The 22,040-nt window shown below is 42.2% G+C and overlaps 1 protein-coding gene across 1 annotated transcript; it reads right to left on the bottom strand.

Annotated features, from left to right (window-relative positions):
* On the bottom strand, window positions 1-21,035 carry LOC117368408 (olfactory receptor 1361-like). The gene is made up of 3 exons (XM_033962035.1): window positions 20,880-21,035; window positions 13,185-14,141; window positions 1-54 (listed from the first exon to the last, which is right to left on the bottom strand). Exons 1-3 carry the CDS (start codon window positions 21,033-21,035, stop codon window positions 1-3), a joined length of 1,167 nt encoding a protein of 388 aa, XP_033817926.1.
* Between the last annotated feature and the right edge of the window lie 1,005 nt (window positions 21,036-22,040).

Below are 22,040 nucleotides of genomic sequence, written 5' to 3'. Positions count from 1 at the left end.
TCATACATTAATAAATCCTTTTGAATACTTGGACATCTCTATCATGTCCATCACCTGAAAAGAATGCAATTGAATAAGAGAAAAAGGGAAAATATAAAAATTTTATAAAAGGAAGACTTATACCTGGTATTCTGACAATCGTACTGTGCTTCCGATCAATGAATATTTCTAATTTCCATGGAAATCAGGGGATCACAATTCAAGCAAAATGAATTTGGCTTATGTACAGCAAAAAAAATATGGATAGAGGGATGATGTGGAATCAAAGGATTTTTTGGTGTCAGTGCTCAACCTTCCAAGAAGAAAGGTGAAATAGCTGTATGGTATACTAGTGAATGCATCTTTTATAATTCAACATACCTCCCCAAACATGTTCTCTGGTGTGTTCATTATCAGTAATTACAATACCTTAATCTGTGAGGCATATTCATAAATTATATTTTGTTATCAAGTGTTTGTAATTTTACAGAATATGTTACATCAGACACCACAAGAGATGCATTTGCCACAAAAGGCTGTTGAGACATTTTATCAGTTCTTCTGGGAGTTCATATCAATTATAAACTTCTCAAAAAGAGATGAGCTACTCACAGAAATTTCCACAGGTCATTGCCTGATATTAGATGCTGAATTGCTGATCACAGGGAATTCAGTTTTTGAAGATAGGAATGGATCACCAAGAATATAAGGGCCTCTTTTACAAAGCTATGGAACAGCATGTTCTCTCGAGTGTTTATCAGAAATTACAATTATTTAATCTGTAAGGGATATTAATAAATTATGTTTTGTTATCAAGTGTTTGCAATTTTACAGAATATGTTAAATCAGACACCACAAGTGATGCATATGCATCTCAACTTCCTGTGCATTACAACTTCCTGTTCTGCATGGCCAAGATGCATTCAGGGAAGACTGCGGCCCCAGGGTAGCGATTCTGCTGTAGCAAATGCACCAAAGCCCATTCAATTCCTATGGGCTTTGGTGCATTGGCCACAAAAGAATCATTACCACAGCTTTGTAAAAGGGACCCTAAATGTTGCATTTATGGTCTAACTTGAACCCTGTGTGTTGCTCTAGAATAAAATTAATAACATCCCAAGAGGGATACTGATGATAGTGTGGTTCCATTAGCTAATAAAGGGCTTGTTTTACAAATCCGCTCTAGCAATTTTTCCATAGCAAAGGCTTTGGGGAGTCCTGCTGGCTCAGCTGATTGGGAAATCCCTTGCCATGATCAGATGAGCTTAGTCAAAAATCACTGAAGGGGCAACAAACTCAACTATTATATTGCTATTGTTGAGTGATCAAAGAATTAACTGTTACTATTAAAAAAAAGTCACTTCACAGAAAATCATAAACATGAACAATAAGAAGAAACAAGTATTGAATGGGAAGTCCAAACTGCGCGTAATATGTAGTAAGACTTCACCTCCAGTTAAAACTGTATCTGTTTGTTGGTTCCCTGACGCAGTACCGAAACGTGGCACGTCAAAACCAGTTATCTATTTAAGCTAAGTGTCAACAATTTTTGCATTATAAAGTTTTGATAGAAGTTTCAGCATAGCTAGCAATACAACAATCAATAAGTATATAACCTGGAGTGAATTTACATTGAACACTGCAATGATTGGTGGGTGAGGCGGAGAGATCAGCCTTCATGTCTCTGAGCAGAGTTCTATGGGATATGTAAATCAAAAACATTGAATTAAAGTTCATGTTTATTATTTTCTATGAAGTGACTTTTTTCAATAGTAACAATGATCAGATGAGCTGGCAGGGAGAGGAGCAGCGGGGCAGAAGAAAATTTTGACAGAAGGGATTTGGGGGAGAAGCTGTGTCTAGTGACTACTCTTCTGAGCAGGTGCCAGGCACAGTTTCTCCCCCTGTTACCATGGCTCATCCACGTGAATAGCATGCATATAATTTGCATGCTGTTCATGCTGAGAATTATCCATTCCTGAAAAATCACTCCCACGATGGTATTTATAACTGTGGTTTTGGAACTTTATGCATCCTGCCCTGAATGGAATGGAACAAGTAGATATGAATTGCTTGTTTACGCTTTCCAAACTTAATAAGACTAGAGGGCATGCAATGAAGCTACTAAGTAGTAAAACTGAGACAATATTTCTTCACTCAATATGTAAATATTGAACTAAAAAAATAGAAAAACTCTTCATTGCCAGAGAATGTGGTGAACGCAGTTAGCTTAGCAGAGTTTAAAGAAGGTTTGAATAATTTTCTAGAAAAAAAGAAGTTCAGACGCCATTATGAAGATGGCTTGGGAAAACCACTGCTTAATTCTACAATAAGCAACATAAAATCTGTTTTTCTTCTTGGTATCATCCCATGTACTTGTGACTGGGGTTGGTCACTGTTGGAAACAGGATACTGGGCTTGATGGTCCTTTGGTCTGTCCCAGTATGGCAAATCTCATTTATTTATTTTTAGTATTTATATACCACTTATAATCTAAGTGGTTTACATTCAGGTGCTCAAGCGTTTTTCCCTATCAGTCCCAGTGGGCTCACACTCTACCTAATGTTCCTGGAGCTATGGGAGTGATTAAGGGGTCCTTTTACAATGGCGCGGTAGCGGTTTAACGCGCAGAATACAGCGCGTTAAACCGCCTGCCGCGCTAGTACCTAACGCCTCCATTGACGAGGCATTAGGATTTTAGGTTGCCACGGGGGTTAGAGCGTGATGAAATGTCCGACGCGCTAACCCCCGTAGCGTGCCTTGATAAAAGGAGCCCTAAGTGACTAGCCCAGGGTCTTTTGTTCTTAAATATAAGGTAAAAGTGAAAAAAATAATAGAACCCAAGATAAAACCTAATAAGGCCATGTTTTGCCATCAGGAGTATCTAATATATGTTAAATTATTAATAAATTATTTTGTAATATATCGTAATATAAAAATTATAAGTAAAAGAGATATGTACCCTTATTAATCAAGCAGTTTACAAGAATTGTCTCAGAAAATAGAAAGTCTTTGATGGAGACTCCAGTAGATGGAAGCTAAGCACACTACCAGGCAGGGCTCTGGATTCTGGCCTAGAAATGTCTAAGAAAAAGGACCATTTAAACTAAATAAATAATTTATGCATCATGTATGGTTGGGCAGACTGGATGGACCATTCGGGTCTTTATCTGCCGTCATTTACTATGTTACCATTTACTGGAGAAAAAAGGCCCTCAATGCCAAAGTATAAATTGCCTCACCAATGACGCTCTATAGATAAAAGGGTATCACTTTGTACACGTCACTGGTCCTTTAACAAATCTAGTTTTAATATCTAACTAATATTGTGGCTTTTTACATCCAAACTGTTTATTTCTCTGGTTGTATCATAATAAAACAATTCCAAGAAACTGGAGCATCACAATCCAGGAAACCTAAAAACCACTCATTTTTTTCCAGACAGTTTCTTGGCAGAATTCCAGCTTAATGTAATATTAGAACTCATAATTAATTGACCTCAGCGTTATAAATCAATTAAAAACAAATTAAAAGGAAAAAAAAGTAGGTGCCACAAGATGCCTCCACACATGGCACCAGAATCGCATTTATGCAGATGCTTAGCAGCGCTGAGCATCAAAAGATGTGCGATTGTGGGGAGGGGGGGGTTAACATTCAGTGCCACTAAGCTAGGCACCAGAAATGTAGGCTTTTAAATCCCTGGCCTACACTAATGGCACCTACCTTCGATGCAGGCTGAGATTCAAAACACAGCGCCATAATCTAAGGGGAAAGGGTAAAACGCGGACCTCACAGACCTCGCGGATCTAAAACCGCATGACCTTAAAAATCTGAGGTCCGTGTCCGTGCTGCTCGTAGTTTCTGTCTCTTACAGACCTCGATGAGATTTTAGCGCTGACGGATCCGTCTCAGCAAAGGGAGGGAAAAGTATTAGGATCCGTCAGCGCTAAAATCTCATCGAGGTCTGTAAGAGAAAGAAACTACGAGCGGCACGGACACAGACCTCAGATTTTTAAGGACGTGCGGTTTTAGATCCGTGAGGTCATCAGGTCCGTGTTTTACCCCTTCCCTAATCTAAGTGACATGCAACCTGCATCAATTTTTCAGGTGCCTGCTGATTACTCATCACTTTTAGAATCCAGGCCATAATATCTTATATATATATATATATTCTTTATTAAAGTATTTCAAAATACAAAGCTTCAAAATCATACATCATAGCAGTTATATACACCACTATATAATAATAATAACACTTTCCTTCCTTCCAAATTATCCCCAACCCATTCACTATTATAATAGCTAACAATAAAGAAGAAATAACAGATAGCAGTACTCATCAAAATCATATTTTTCCTATTATAATTATCCAAATCAATACCCCCCACCCCCCATACACACACATCTTGATTTTCTTCTTTTTTATACTACTAATCTTTTAACCTTAAATTGAGGCATACAACTATGATAAATATTAGCTCATGACTTCCTTTTCTACAATTTCTATATATGAGTACGCTTCGCTATGTATAACATATTGAAATCACTAAGGACTCCTTTTACGAAGGCGAGTTACAGCCTTAACGCGTGGAATAGCGTGTGCTAAAATGCCATGTGCGCTAGCCACTACTGCCTCCTCTTGAGTAGGCGGTAGTTTTTCAGCTAGTGCATGCTAATCTGGTGCATGCGCTAAAAATGCTAGCGCGCCTTCGTAAAAGAAGACCTAAAATTTATTACAAACAAAAAGAAAATGAGCATCTTATCCCACCCTCTTAATTCGTTTTAACATGTCATGGAATAACTTGACTAAAGTATTTTTGGGATTACTTGGCTCAAGACCGTTTCTTCTAGAAAAAAAAAAAAAGCCATAATTCTTTAACTACTCTTTGGCTACCCACAAGGATAGAATTGCCAAAATTGTGGCTATATTTAAAATCCTGGTTGGGTATGAGCACAATACAACCCTGCTTCCTGCTAGATGATCCAAATTTATACCTTATGCTGCTGTGTTATGCTGCCATCTTGTGTTATCTTCTGGTGAGTGTTGTTATTCCAAGTTGATATAAGGAATTTTACCTATCAGGAGGAAAAGATCTCAGATGTTTGCCACATAGGGAACATATATGTTTTCTCCCTATATTGCTGTGGCAAGTGGGTGTCTTTCATTGATCAAAAACCTCCTTTAAATTTTTTATTTTTTATCATAAATATTTTAATATAATCTTGATTTTTTATCTTTTTCAAATATTAAAGTGAAACTAACTTTATAACTAAAACAGACTATAAAGTGCAAAAAATATTACTTATCTGCTTCTTTTATGAATGTAGAATGTAGAGAAAGTGCTGAGTGCATAGATGAAAGTGCTTCAATAAAGGTGCTTCGAATAAAGTGCTTTATGCCTGAATGAAAAAAATATATTGCACATTAGATAAAGTGCAAATGCTTTAAGCTGCCACAATATATCACAATGAGCTGGCTAAAAAACAGCACTTATCTGAAGAAGCTATCACGCTGTAAAAGTGCAGCGTGTTCAGGAAGTCACTAAGACGCCAAGAAAACTGAAGCGCCGGGTATGCTGGAAAAAGCACTCGTGAAGCGACTTTCCACTATATATTCATTTAGTTCATGCTACGGGCCCCGTTTCGCCCCAAAAGGGCTTCATCAGGAAGCATACTTACCTGGGGGCGCGGCCTGAGGCACATGGGCCCAACCCGACCATGTGCCTCAGGCCGCGCCCCCAGGTGGGACCTAAGGCTCCAGGGCCTATTCTGATTGGCCCACGCGCCTTAGGCCCCACCAGTAGGCGGAGCTTTAGGACGGATGGGCCAATCCGGCCTCATTCCTTCGTTGGCTGCCTGCCGGACAGGCGGGTTTGGCTCCCGTCTGTCCGGCCAACTACCAAAGGTACGGGGAAGGGGGGTGGGGGGGTCGGGGGGGTCGGCCAGGGGGGTCGCGGGTCGGCTGGGGGGGGCGGTCGGCGGTTCTTGGGGGGGGGCGGTCGTTGGGGGGAGGGGGGTTTGCGTCGAGGGCAGGAGGGCCTGGGATCCCTCCTGCCCGTAATGTAGTGCGGGGTGGGGTTAGGGGGTCGCCGTGGCCAGGAGGGTTTGGGCTCCCTTCTGGCCCGAACAACTAGCGGGGGGGGGGGGGGGGTTCGCAAGAGCCAGGAGGACTTGGGCTCCCTCCTGGCCCGATATTGTCGGGGAGTTGGGGAGTCGGGGGGGCAAGAGGGCTTGAGCTCCCTCTTGCCCCGATCGTGTCGGGGGTGCCGCGGTTGGCTGGGGCAAGAGGGCTTGAGCTCCCTCTTGCCCCGATCGTGTCGGGGGTGCCGCGGTTGGCTGGGGCAAGAGGGCTTGAGCTCCCTCTTGCCCCGATCGTGTCGGGGGTGCCGCGGTTGGCTGGGGCAAGAGGGCTTGAGCTCCCTCTTGCCCCGATCGTGTCGGGGAGTCGGGACCGCTAAGAGGAAGCAGCAGGACACCGGTAGGAGCTTCTACATGATGGGGGGGTCAGGAGGCTGTGGGGGTGCGAGCGGTCCTTCAGGGTGGGGGTGCGGGTGGGAGTGCGTGCGAGCGGTCCTTCGGGGTGGGGGTGCGAGCGGTCCTGGGGGGGTGAAGGGGGAGAGGAGAGTCGGGCGGGCGAAAGGAGAGTCGGGGTGGCCAGAGGAGAGTCGGGGCGGGCGAAAGGAGAGTCAGGCGGCAACGGGAGAGTCGGGCAGCATGCGCGGTATACGGGTGTGCGCGGTATATAAAAATCTCTGTACATAAATGTGTGTTTTTTGCGCGCTATACCCGTGTGCGCGTTTTACACGGGTGCGCGTTATCTATGTGAAAATACGGTATCACTCTTTTACCTCTATTAGTACGCTAATTTTATATTAATTCTAGAATGTGTACAGATTTTGTGGACCAGAACTATGGTTATATTCTTTCCATGTTATGGTGTGAGGTAGATTTTCTTATGAGTTTTAATTTGTGTGTTACTGTTTGTACTAACTATTGTGTATTTTATTTTATAAATAACCGATCCCCTCCCTGTATCATCTTAAACTTAGTCTATCACTGCACTTTCTCCTACACTGAAAATCTATTTAATTAATCTTATTATATTATTTTATTGTGATTTTCTTCTTTTTTATAAAGTGCTTAGTGCTTGAAATTCATGCTTAAGGTTTCAATCATTTCATATGAACCCTAAAAAAAGTCCACAGGAACAGGAAATGCAGCACTGAAGAACAGAAGGAGAAGAAGTAGTCTTCTTGGTTGTCACAAGAAGTGGTGGGTTCTCTGAGACAGCCCGCGAGGGCGAAACGAGTCAGAGCCTGACAGCACTATCACAGTCAGCTTCATTGACTTTACTAGGCTATGGAGTTTTTTAGGGTTTATATGAAATGACTGAAACCTTAAGCATGAATTTCAAGCACTAAGCACTTTATATTAAAGAATAAAATCACAATAAAATAATATAATAAGATTAATTAAACAGATTTGCAGTGTAGGAGGAAGTGCAGTGATAGATCAAGGGGGGGTTTGCATTTTGAGGCGTGTCCCCGTTTGCGGCTTCTCTACCTGCGGGTTCTGAGCACTTCCGAAGTTAGTTTACATATAATGTATTAAAGGCTAGATTCATCAACCTGCCCTATCGGGCCTGATCCGGGCAGGTCCGACAAATTCTGGAAGCTAAAATATGCAGATGGGGGCAATCAGAGGAACACCCCCATCTGATCTGCGCATGCCCGCCCAGCCGCGACTTTTTTCTTTTTCCTTCGCATGGGCTGGCTCTCCTGCTCTCCCCTTCCAGCCAATCTTGCCGCCCAGACTCTCCTGCTCTCTGCCACCTTCCCTGCAGTGCGAGCCCGTGGGTTTAAAGTGTGGCTGCACTGCTGCGTGCAGCCCCGCTTTAAACCCGCAAACTTGCACTGCAAGGAAGGCAGCCCGCGAACAGTCTGGGCGGCGAGAGAAATTTGGAGTTTCTCTGTTGTGATCTCTATTTTCCAGGTTCCCTTTTCTGGGCTTAGCAGTTTCTTTTTGGACTTCCAGTTCAACTAGAACCAGAGCTGTGATCTGGTTCTTTTGCTGCTGGCCATGCACTGTGGCATCTTTTATTCACGAGTCTCTAGTCCGTCCCAAGCCCCAGGGCTTCTGCAGCTCCTGAAGCAGTGATATCGGGGCAGCAGAGAGCAGGGCGATGCTGGAGAGTGGGAAAAGAAGGTCTGTGACTGGTCCCCAGCAGTCGCTTCTGGAGCTGATCGGCCAGCCCAGTCGGATCGTGAAATGTGTGTTGTGAATCGCGTCCCTGCCTACTTTGCATGCATTTCTCCTCATTTGCATGCACGGATTTGAAGCGGATCGCTGGAGAGGTTAGTGAATGGGGCCGGAGGGAAATTTGATCGTAAAGGGGTCGCAAACCGATCGGTACACAATCCGGTTTGCTTTGTGAATCTGTTTAAAATGATATAGGGAGGGGATCGGTTATTTATATCAGTGATCTTCCAAACATTAGATTTATATTCCACGAGTTTGATTTTGTGTATTTTATTTTAACATTAGTTGTTTTGGAGGCTTATTTGGGGTTCTATTTGTTGCTAAATAGAACTATGGGAAAAGAATAGTAACTGATCTGCCGTTATTCTCGCCACATTGCCAGGTGATGCACAGGCAGCAGTAGTAGAATTTGGGGTTCTGTTACCCCTTCCAGTCACTTCACAGCAGGCAGGCAGCAGGCACACTGATTAGTGAGAATATTGGGGGAGGAAATCTCTCTCTCACCTATGTTTAAAGATACACGTGTTACCTTGTGCTTTAGGTCCTGAAATTAGGGAATAGCTTAAAAGGGGACAGGGGCTGGTAGGACAGTTATAGGACTTTAGAGAATATTGGGGAAGGTAGTTTTCCCTCTCTCACCTACGTTCAAGAATATAAGGGACTGATGTGGGTGGGGCAGTTATAGAATACTAATAGATTTAAACCCTAAAGTAACTTCACAATATGAATTTACTAGAGAACTTAAAATATATTTATTGTCAACTTAAGCGTGCTTTAAGGCCCTGAATGCTGTGGAGCAATATTTGAGTAATAGATATTTATGGGCATATTTGGCAGGCAATGTCCTGCCATGTAATATTTGTCATTACTTTGTATAAATACACTTTTATATGTATGTAAACTTGTAACCCGTTCTGAGCTCTCCTGGAAGGACGGGATATAAAACCAAATAAATAAATATTTTGGCCATAAACTATGGTCACAATATCCCACAAGGTTTCATATAGAAGTAAATTCAAGACTTACACCTAGAATCATATGTAGTTGATTGGAGAAGTATTTGGCAAATGATACACAAGGTTTCTGTTTATGTACAACAGGGTTGATGGAAAGAGTCTCAAAAAACAACTTACAGTATCTCTGCTTCTTTGAAAACATTTATGAGTGCACCACGTCTGCATGTTATAGAGTATATAGAGATCCAATTTCTGAGAGCCACACAATGAGGGACATCTCCACTCTCTCCTGGCTAGGGAGTATAGACATCCAGATCCTAGCTGTGCTTTTGAGTCAAACTGACTCCTATGATTACACAATAAGGGACACCCTCCACCTTGTGGTTAGGGTCTATAAAGAACAAGGTATATATTTATATATGTGGTGACTAGGCCTAACGGTGGCCAAATTTTAATAGATCATACTATCCCAATAATCTCCATACAATACACTTTTATATGTATGTAAACTTGTAACCCGTTCTGAGCTCCTTCAGAGACCTCAGTGATACCATCTGTGTCGGCTCAATAACTTCTTTGCCAGCTGGGATTTAAGTATCCAATCATCACAGTCTCACTAAACTTAAACTTTTATATTTACTATTCAAATTTCATCGATAACTATTCTCAAATAAATATATAGTTTCACATATCTTTGAAGAATAGAAGTAACTTTCATGAGCTGTAATACTGTATGCTCTTGGTAGCCATATTGAAAGCTAGGATTGTTGCAGAGGGAGTGTGTGAGCATTGCTCCCATCCCACTAGACTCCAGGGACCTCCACTAAAGCTGGAGTGAGGATTGAGAGGTGGGAGGTGTGCCAGTAACAACTCAAAGTGTGTTTGTTGCCTGGAGGGTTGGCCTCATGGCAAGGTTGCTACATGGTGGGTGGTTGTGGCTATAGGGGGGGGGGTTCCTTCCTCAGGAAAGAAGGACTGCTATACTTGGCGTGTGAAGTTGCAAGGAAGTCTCAATCAATATTTCAATAGGAATCCTTAATATCAAACTGAAATATCATAATCTGATTTGGTTCTTTGACATTTGGGACTGATTTTGATTAGATGAAAGTTTGTATAAACTGTAGCATGTACCATCTTAAGCACAGTGTTTCCTGAAGGGAAATCGAGTACAATGTAGCCCTGAAGCAACAGCTCTTCTTCAAAATGAGGACCTTTGTTGGGTCAGATTGCTAAAGAAGATGTTATTGTGTCTGAAGATAAGTTTTTGCTTTTAGGAGTTAAGATTGAATAATTTGTGATCTTTGCAGACTTTTTGATTTATTGCATAATAGAGATTTTTTGGACTGCAGATTGAATTATGTCCCTTTTAAATATCACTCTCCCTCAGACTATGGCTGACTACTTCTATGACAAGGTCCACAAAATCAACCTTGAGTTCTCAACCGAGCCACCTCCCCCAACCTGCTCTATTAAGCACTACCACCCCTCCCCCTTCCCCACTTGGTCCTCACTGCTCTCTCTTCCTTTCCAGAAATCACTGAGGAGGAAACTGCACACTTTCTTTCCTCCTCCAACTCACCACTTGTTCCTCTGATCCCATTCCCACCCTTTACACTTATCATTATCTTCCCTACTGTCGTTTCCTCTGTCATATCCTCAATCTATCACTTTCCACTGTGACTGTGCCCAATGCCTTTAAACATGCCATCATCCTGCTCCTCAAAAAACCTTACTGGACCCTGCCTGCCCTTCTAACTATTGCCCCATCTCCCCCTTCTTATCCAAGATACTTGAACATGTTGTTCACTGTTGTTGTTTTGACTTTTTCTCATCTCAAGCTATCCTTGACCCCCTTCAATTGAGCTTTTGCCCTCTTCATTCCACATAAACTGTCCTTACTAAAGTCTCCAATGACCTGCTCTTGACCAAATCCAAGGGCTTGTACTCCATCCTCATCTTCCGTAATCTATCTGTGGCTTTTGACATGGTAGATCACTCCCACTCATCAATACCCTATCCTCACTAGAGTTTCAAGGCTCTGTTATCTCATGGTTTTCTTCCAACCTTTCCCATCACACTTTTAGTGTATGCTCTGGTGGATCCTCCTCAGATTCAATCCTTTTGTTGGTCAGAATATCTCATGGGTCTGTCCTGGGATTGCTTCTTTTTTTTCATCTATATTTCTTCCCTTGGTGCTCTAATCACCTCCCATGGCTTTCAGTATCCCTTCTTTGCTGATGACACACAGATATACCTCTCTACACCTGAAATCTCTACAGACATTCAAGCTTGAATCTCAATTTGCCTATCTGATATTGCTATCTGTGAAAATGTGATTAATATGAGGAAGGATCTAGCAAAGCCTGAAGAATGGTCTGAAATTTGGCAGCTAAGCTTTAATGCTAAGATGCAAGGTCATGCATTTGGGCTGCAAAAACCCAAGGGAATGGTACAGTTTATGAGCTGAAAAACTTTTGTGCACAAAAGAGGAGCGGAACTTGGATGTGATAGTATATGATGATCTTAAAGTGGCCAAACAGGTTGAAAAGACATCGCAAAAGCTAGAAGGCTGCTTGGGTGCATAGAGGTATGACCAGTAGGAAAAAGGAAGTATTGATGCCCATGTATAAAATTCTGGTGAGACCTCATTTAGAATATTATGTAGAATGCTGGAGGGCGCACCTTCAAAAAGATATAAACAGGATGGAGTCAGTCTAGAGGAAGGCTACTAAAATGGTTGGTGGTCTTCATCATAAGGCATATGGGGCAGACATGTAGATAGTTGTGAGGGGAGGGTTGAGATTTGGGAAGATTTTGAGGGAAATTTATTGATCTTCTGTATAATTTGTGATGTACTATTTACATCTTGATCAGACCAATGGTCCATCTAATCTAGTAGCCTATTTCCACAAGTATCTGGCAGAAACTCAAATAGTAGCAACATTCCATGCTACCAATCCCAAGGCAAGCAGTGGCTTCCCCTGTGTCTGTCTCAGTAGCAGACTATGAATTTTTCCTCCAGGAACTTGTCTAAATCTTTTTTAAACCCAGCTACACTAATTACAAAAAGTCTGATCAACTGTGGTAAAAGACAGGCTTTTTCTACAAAGGAAAATTGAACAATTGGAAAACTATAATAGGCGTCTTAACTTGCGTATATTGAATTTTCCTAAACTTGTTTTGTTACACCAATTGAAACTTTTAAGAAATACTTGAAAGAAAATTTAAAATTCTCATCTGAACTACATTTCAGAGGTTCACTCGTTCATGAGAGTGAGGCTCTGCATGTAATCATCAGCTGTGAACGTGCAAAACGCATTGACGTCAGATGTGATTTAAGAGTCAGCAGTTTCACCTGGGGTGGTCTCAGTCCCAGTAATCGTATGAATCAGAACGCTGCTGTAAGCTACAACAACATTGAAATGTGTTTCAGCACTTAGATAGGATCTCTGCCACTTTTTTATTATTTTTTTCCAGACATTGGTCCGGAGCCCTGACGCAGCTTGTGGGCGAAATGGCAGCTAGCTTGACGTCCATCAGCGAGGACTGGCAGGGCACAATGACATTTAAATAATACATCAACTACTCCACCTACAGCTAAGTAGTTTAGATATATTTTTTTTTAAAAAACTTGAAGTTACATCCTGTGGGTAGGAGGGGGATCAAGAGCCAGTGAAGAACTTTTCCCTTTCCAGTGCGGTAGTCACTAACAGTCACGCACGGGGATCTGAGGCTCTCCCCTCATTCATCAAATTTAATGAGCTTTGATGCAAATGAAACTTTCAATGCAATTGTGGAAAAGTTTAATTTTGAGTATAACAGTGAGAAAGTTATAGGATATAGAATTTGATTTCCTTTCTCATCTCTGTATATGGGTTTTCTTTGGATTAAGTGACTTGCCCAGGGTCAGAAGAGCAATATGGGTTTGAACCCACAACTTCAGAGTGCTGAGGCTGTAGCTTTAACCACTGTGCCACACTCTCCCCATACTCTTCTTCTCTGTGAAAACATCTTTTCTAATATCACCTTCCTTAGTGCTTCTTTCACCTCTGTGTTTCTCAAGCTGTAGATAAATGGGTTTAGCATAGGGGTGACAACAGAATACATAACACTTACAATTTTATCATAGTTGTCAGAGTAGCTTGATGAAGGCCGTATGTAAATAAATATTACGGTTCCATAGAACAAGGTAACTACAATGAGATGAGAAGAGCAGGTAGAGAAAGCCTTTTTTCTCCCCTCAGCAGAGTGGATCTTTAAAATGACAGTAAGAATGGCAACATAGGAGGAAAGGATGAAGAGGAAAGGGCCCATAACCAACAAAGACCCCTCTATGAAGATAACAAGTTCACTGGCAGATGTGTCTGAGCAGGAGATCTTTAAAAGTGCTGTCGCATCACAAAAGAAGTGGTGAATATGCTGTCTCCCACAGTAGGACAGATGGGAAATAGTCACTGTATGCAGCAGTGAATGCAGGACAGATGCACTACATGAAGTTGCCACCAGAACAGCACATATCCTTTGACTTACCAGTGCTGTATAGCGCAGTGGAACACATATGGCCACATAACGGTCATAGGCCATGATGGTCAACAAGAAGGCTTCGTTTACACCCAGCAAGTCAAAAAAGAACATCTGGCAGAAACATCCACAGAAGGAGATGGAAGTATCGCCAGTCAGAAGGGTGGACAGCAGTTTGGGCATGGTCACAGAGGTGAAGCAGGCATCAATAAGGGAAAGGTTCCCCAGGAAGAAGTACATGGGGCTTTGCAGCCTTGGATCCAGCCAGATTGTAGTGACAATAGAAAGATTGCCCACAAGAGCCATGGTATACATGACCAAGAAAAATGTGAAGAGTACCAGTTGTTGATGATGAAAGCCAGAGAATCCAAGGAGGAGGAACTCAGAAGGTCCACTTTGGTTTCCGGGGGCAAGGTTTGAAGGAAGCTGTAAGAAAGTTTAGCAGGATAGAACGTGAGTGTTCAGGGTAATGAATAAAGAAGATTACTACCTCACTCCTTTCTCTCTCTCTCTCTTTCTCTAAGCCAAATTTCCCTCTTTCTTCCTTTCTCCATGTGCACCATCTCTTTCCCTCTCACTCATACATTCATGCCCAACAATTCTCCCTTTCTATTCCCTCCCTATGTCCCAAGTTAGTGCCCCCTTCCTCCCTCCCTTCATTCTGTGTCCCGAGTTTGTGCCCCCTTCCCTGCCTTCCAGCCTATGTCCCAAAATTGTGCCCCACCCATGTTCTAATGCACTCCTCTTCCCTTCCTTTTTCCTAGATCATGTCCCCTCTCTCCCTTACCTGTTCGAGCCACACTCATTCCTTCTGCCTTCAGTGGCACGTTCGTTGCATGGATGTGCAAGCAGCGATTCACATGCTCTGATGTCGGAGTGAAGGTTTCTGGGTTAGCTACGTACAGTGTGTGAACCACTGCGCATCCCTGCAATGAGTGCCACTGAAGGCAGACGTAGGTAACTGGGACCCCCACCCCCACTGACCCTGAAGGTTTTCCTCTGTCATCAGTTCTAACATAGGAGAGAAGCCCTCTGGGTCAGCTTCGGTGGAGGGGGATAGGCAGGAAGGAGGGATCCCTAGCAACAACTTCAACATAGGGTGGAGGGCAGGAAGGAGGGATCCCTGGTGGTGGCTTCAGTGGGTGTGAGACAATATCCTCAGTGGTGGCCACTGCTGCGCACCCCTAAGGGTATGCATACAGCATGTTCAGAAACACTGCCTTAGTACATAGAGCATGGATGTGGATGAGAGATAAATTTTCAGTTGTATGCCAAACTACAAAGTTATAGAGTTTACCCACCCTCATAAAAACTGATTTTTTTTGGAGCCCATTGACTAATTTTGTAAAAATATAATAATGTATATTTATCATATCTTTCCTTTAGTTCATTTACCTTTACACTTCGGGGGGGGGGGGGAGGTTGGAAGGTGGAGAGTAAATATTGATAGCGTCATTTGGGTAACTTTATTCTTCATTTGTATTATAGATTAGGATATATTGTACTGTTATTAAATGTAAGAAACTGAAATTATTGAATGATATCTATGCTACCTATATGTATATTAGTGTAATGCATGTAACACCTACTGTTCTTTCATTTGTGTGACACTGTTTTTGATTAAAAATCAATAAAGAATTTTTTTTTAAAAACCTGATTTTCAAAAATAAAGTATGTGACTAAAAATTGATTTCTAACTTCATTTGAAACAGAAGGGACATAAAAGTTATCAGCAAAGCTGGTTTACTACTTACATGTAGAACCCTTACAAACGACCCTCCCCCACCTCCCTTTTCACAAAGTCATTCTAGCAGCTACCGCTTTGGTAATTGCCCCAAAGCCCATAGGGACTTAAAGGGCTTTGAGGTTTTGATACACATCAGTCACTAGCGTGGCTTTGTAAAAGAGGGGGTAAATTTCTTTTCAGGCTCATTTTCATAAAAATAAAAACATCTAAAGAGTGGCATAAAAGGACAGATGTATATTTTTCTTGCCAAACCTTTCCAATTTTAGCATTTTTGATTTCTTTGCTGTTCATAAGCAGTGCATCTAAATCTCAAAGGTGCATGTTAGAGGCATGATTTGGGCAGAACTAGTGCGGGCTTATGATTTGGATATTTTTCTGCAATAATTGAACATTTTAGAATATGTCCAAGGTACAATGTGGAAGTTTGGGACTAGACCTATTTAGCAATGAATACATGCCAAAAAGGACCCAAATTGACTACTGAAGGTCTACTGAAGGACCCAGAAGACTACTGGAGGGTTGTAAGCATCACCTCCCCTCCCCCCCCAAAAAAAAAAGTCCCCCCACTAGTCACTGACCCCCCCCTCCCACTCCCCAAAGATGTAAATGATATCGTACATACCTACCTGTATGACATTTTCAGATGATAAGGCCAATCCTATTAGACCAGCAAGAAGGTTCCAGGTGAATGGTATAGCAAACTAAAGAGATGGGGACCCAGGTCCATATCCCACTCTACCTACTACACTTAGGTTGGAATATGTGAGTCTTCCAAACCTCATCATAATTCCGCTGTACCTACATATAGGTGACATTTGCAAACATTAGAGCTATTGGTGTGGCAAACAGTTGTGTCCATTAGGCTTTAGATAGGTTTTGGAGGGCTCACCATACAGTATAAGGGATTATGGTGAGATGTGTACCTGGGACATTTTATGTGAAGTTCACTGCAGTGCCTATTGCTAGCCTCTCTAACATCCAAATGGCTTACTGTGTGCATTTTTCTTTTGGATGTGGGGTTGTTGGTTTTTTGTTGGGTTGTTTTTTTTTTTTCAATAAATGGTTCAGAGAGACATACTGAACACATCTGGCAAATGGCTAATTCCGAAACAGAAAGATGTTTTCTTGTTTTGAAAATGGTTTATGTTTGCCACTAAATTTTTGTGTTATTTCCTCAAAGCATCTAAACGCTGGTCTAGACATCATTTCAAAAATGCCCCTCATTGTAAATTCAAAAGATGCCTCTGAAATGCCTTCTGGAGTACTTTTTTCATGTGGACAGAATTATGCATGTTGCGCATGAGTATTTTTAGATGGCTGAAAATCCACATCAGTGCATACAGATGATTTAGGAATGTAGCTCCTTTATTTATGTATCTAAGTCTTGACCCAGATTTTCAACATTTGTATCTCAATGTACTACTGAGTAAAATCACATAAAGCTGACTGATGAGGGTCAATTTTCAATCTATCATCAGACAGCTAGCCCTTACCTAATCTATTGCAGGTTAGTGATGGATCTTATTCATATACAGCTCCTGAACATCATATATAATATACAGTACAGTGTCATTGTAATATTCATAAGGTAGAATATTTGGTGTATCATTACAAAATACTGTATGTGATATGTAATATTTAGTATCTGACTAGAAAATATTTTAGATTACTTTTTTATGAGAACGTTATAAAAATTGTTATTATGACCTCCAGTAAAAAAAACTACTTATTCCTTTAGCTAGAAGAAGCACAAGCTGGTTTCTCTACATGCAATTTTAATGTGGCATTTTTATATAAGAGAGAAGTGCTTTTACCGTATTCAAGTTCGGATGAGATGTGTCTGTCCTTCCTGCCACTGTCATGCTGCAGAAGGAATCTGAGGTGAAGGAAAGAAGAGGGTATCTATAGTTTTAAAGCTCTGGTTCTATTGACAGTTTCTGTGAGCAACTGGGAAAAACTTGTAAATTACTAAGGATGAAATAAGCTAATTGGGAATAATTAAAACAAAACTACAGTGTACCTCATTTTTCCTCAGGAGAAATTTAACTGCAGAAGTCTGATCAACAATTCCCAAACATGTCTAGCAAACCTAGTTACCATACAGTCACACCATGGTCAGTTATTCTCAAAGTGGAACATCAACCATTGTTACAATATTGTCCTACTGTGATCAGGAATTCCTAAACATGGACATCAACCACAATAGTCGCATCATGAGCCATGGTCAGACCCAACAGACAGGTTGATCAAAATTTAGAAGCACCTAGCCAGACAGCAGAACCTGCTAGCCAGATAAGGGCCTCAGGCTGGGTCTATCTGGTTATTTCCAGTGGAACTATTCAGAGGGTGATAGTGAAAATCATTCATGATCATTGGGTGCCATGTAGATAATGCTGGGGTATTCTGATTATCTGAATAGTGGTGATGTCAAGTCAGTTATCTGGATCATAGGCTTCGGAATGTGGGGCACAGGGGCTGGGGCCTCCCCAAAATTGCCACTTTTAAATTGCCACTTAATCTCTGGTAGTCCAGAGGTGCAGCAGGCAGGAGTGAGGTGCAGCAGGCAGGAGTGAGCTTGCCAGCTTCTGCTCCGCTGCTCACCCAGTCGATCGTGGCAAAATTCTTCTGCCACTGAGTGGCAATGAATGGGAGCATGCTTTGGCACTCCTGTTCGGCTCTCAGCAGTTTCTTTGGCTGGCTCCCGTGAATTCTCATGATTCGCGAGAATTCACGGGAGCCAGTCAAAGAAGTTACTGAGCATCAAGCAGGAGCGCCAAAGCACACTCCCCCTCATTACCGCTCAACGGCAGAAGAAACCAGCTGCGACCAGGCCAAAGGAGGCAGAATGATGGGGAAGGGTGCACAGCGAGCGAGCGAATGAGTGAGGAGGGAGAGGGGGGTGCAATCTGATGGATGGACAGATGTGGGGAGGGAGCAGAACCTGACAGGGGGTTAACTGGCTAGGTGCAGAGTCTGGGGAAGGTGGCCGACTGGCTGAGTGCAGAGTCTGACAGGGGGTGGCTGGCTGGTTGGGTGCAGTCTTTTTTTTTATAAACTTTATTAATTTTCAAAACTTTAATAGTGCATTACATCAAATGTAACAAATACTTATAGAATAAAAGCACATTCAACTTACACATATTCACAATCAACCATTTTCCCCCCACCCACCCATTGATTATTCAATAAAACACAAAAACATATATTACCGCAAAAACTTTACCTCATTCAAAATACTGATATCTTCCCACCCACCCCATGTGTAAATATTTAAAATCAATTTATAATAGAAATAACCCCCCCCTCCCCCTCTCCCACCCTTCCCTGGATATGTACCACAATAACAAAAACTGACTCACCTTCAATAATCGATTATAATGAGGTAACATACGATGTCAATGGGCCCCATATCAATTTAGATATATTACCATGTCCCAAATTCTCAGCGTTCATCTTTTCACATCTATAACTAGAGCAAAGACTTGCCCACCAGAACGAAAAATTTAAACGATCACAGTTCTTCCAGTTTCGGGTGATCATCTGGATGGCTATCCCAGTCATTATAAGGAAAAGACGTCCTCTATATTGATCTATAGAGGGCTTAACATATAATATTGTATCACAAATGACAGCCTCATATGTTAGAGGAATTGATGATTCCAAAATGTTATTAATTCTACTCCATATTGACCTCCAAAAGCTAAGTATCAAAGGACAATAGAACAACAGATGAACCAGTGTCCCAATGTCTAAATGACAATGCCGTAAAATATAGAAACTGCTGTTCCACAATCAATCAAATCATGTACTGTTTAGTCTTATTAATATCACATCAGGGACAACTCATAGATATTGTTCTCTTATTGTATGGACCTTCAGATCGCCACCGTGTACAACGCTCCCGGTGCTATATACTCTTCATCGGTCCAGCCTTTATCAATCATTCATATAGGATTCATTTTCTAATTTTTCATATATTATTTTTGTTGAGATTTTTCTATATAATAAAATTAAAGGAACGTCACTTAGCTTATAGTGATCACATCCTCTATTCACCTCTCCCGACATGCATGTTTCATAGTGAAACTTTTCTTCAGGGTCAAGGGAAACATTTCAGAGAGCTAACTCAGGATTCTCCCTCAAATGTTTCCCTCGACCCTGAAGAAAAGTTTGAAAACCCTGCTTCGAAACCCTGCTTGCATCCATTGCTTCCAGAAGATCCCAGACTTGCCAATTTGAATCTTGGTGTTTAACCATATGGACTGATATGTGGATTTCTCTGCTGAAGTATCTGTTAATTTGTTAATAAATTTCAAGGTTTTCCAGGTGTCAATTAGAATACTATTGTCCTTTACATAACTTGGTAATTTGATACTCAACACATGGAACAGTCGCAATGGGGACATCAATTGTCATTCTAAGTATAACCAATCTGGGAGATTTTCCATGAGCTCGGGGAGGATCCAGTACATACCCTGACACATGATATGGGCTTGACAATACCTATAAAAAGTTGGGAAAATTTACCCCACCCGCCGCAATTGGTTTTTATAATGATACTAAAGCAATTTGAGCAGTTTTACCCAGCCAAATAAATTTGGTAAGAATACTATTTAATTTCTTATAAAAGGGCCCCTGAAAGAAAACTGGCAACATACCCATATGGTAGCAAACCACAGGCAAAATCATCATCTTAACTGTTTGAACTCTCCCCCACCAAGATGTAAGGGGTTCCATTGCTTACACATTTCTGTGACCTTCAGCAATAAGGATCTTTCATTTACTTTCATTGTTTCTTCCCACGTTTTCTGATTCCAAATGCCTCTCTCATCGCTGTTTCTTCTAAAAGAATAATATAAAGAATTACATAGGAGAGATATTTTGGTGGGAACAGAGATCATTTTCCTGGGTTGAGTCTGCCAACTCAAAAAGTCACCCTACACATTTCCACTCCTGCTATGTGGGCAACTGAGAGAGCCTGCAAATGAGCTTCTAACCACCAAAAGAGGAGTTGAGCGTCTAGGTATAATGGTGTGCTTCTGGTGCCTATTTGCCTGTTGCATTGTCCAAGAATACTCTGACTGCCTTGCCTTCCAGAGACTTCTCCAGTGCCTAAAGCGCTACTCAAAGGGCTTTAAGTTCTAGTCACTTTATGGACCAATTTTTCTGAACCAGTATCCAACGACCCTGAATTGGGTGTCCATTACAATTACCCCACCCCCCAACCATAAAGGCTGGCATCAGTCTTTAGAATTTCACAGGAGGAAAGTCAGAGAGGTATGTCCCTTCAGAGGGCAGCCATCTGTAACCACCACCATATACTGCTCTTCCCTTCTGGTAACCAGGGAAGCAGTTGCCTTATGAGGAGACCATTGAGAGAAAAGAGAGTCTTAGAGAGGTTTCATATGGATTCTTGCCCAAGGGACCTCCTCTATGGCTGCTGCCATCAACACCAGGACCTGCATATAATGCCATGCCTTGGGATTCGGCTCTATAGCAGGTCCAAAATTTGCTTCAAAAGCTTCAAGCTTCAGTCTGCATGGATCTGGAAGAAAAACCTGGCCCAAGGTCATGTCGAACAAACCTCCCAGATACTACAGAATGCTTAGTCAGCTCCAGCTGGCTCTTATTGAAGCTGAATATCCATCCCAAGTCCTAGATGAGTTGGACTATCCTTGAAACTGACAGTTCTCCTTTGATAGGGCTCTAATTAGCCAATCGTCCAAATATGAGTGCACCAAGATCCCTGCCTTGCGGAAGTGCACTGTAGAGGCCTGCATGGGAACGGGGATCACGGGAATCCCGCGGGTCCCGCAGGAATCCCCCCCTAACCCACGGGACTCCCACGGGGACCCCCTCTAGCCAACGGGACTCCCACGGGGATGGAAGGCTTTGGAAGCAGGGTTCGTCCATATAATATAATGGACATGTCAGCCTTAGTAAAAGCGGGGGTTTATAAATTAATTACCTGAACAGAAAACAAAAAAAGGGTTCCACCAAGGAGATTCCACAAGGAAAACAGCAGCGCAAACACAAAAGAAACTGTGGAATTGATGATCCTGTCAGAAATAATTGCTGCTTTTTATGGGGACGGGTGGGGATGGAGGTTATACCTTGCAGGGATGGGTGGGGATGGAGAGGATCCTGACGGGGATAGGTGGAGACGGAGAGGATCCTGGCGGGGACGGTTGGGGATGGAGAGGATCCTGGCGGGAACGGGCGGGGATGGGTGGGATTTCTGTCCCCGTGCAACTCTCTAGTGCACTTCTACTATCACCTTGATAAAAATGCAAGGTGCTATTGCAAGATTAAAGGGAAGTGCCAAGAACTGGAAATGCTGATCCAACACATGAAACCACAAGTACCTCCTGTGGGATGCAAGAAACTCCCCTGGCGCCACTACCGCTATGATCAACCGAAAGGGTTTCATGCGGAAATGTGGCACTTTCAGTGCAGCACTTAAGGCCCAGAATTGGCCTCCAGTCATCTGAGCCTTTCTTTGCACGATGAAGTATATGGAGTATCTGCCCGCATCTGATTCTTCATCCAAAACCAGCTCTGTGGCATGAAAATCCAAT

Source organism: Geotrypetes seraphini, chromosome 1 (assembly GCF_902459505.1).
Source record: "Geotrypetes seraphini chromosome 1, aGeoSer1.1, whole genome shotgun sequence".
Lineage (NCBI taxonomy): Eukaryota > Metazoa > Chordata > Amphibia > Gymnophiona > Dermophiidae > Geotrypetes > Geotrypetes seraphini.
The sequence above is the reverse complement of the archived record's forward strand: the minus strand, read 5'-3'. Positions and strand labels throughout refer to the sequence as shown.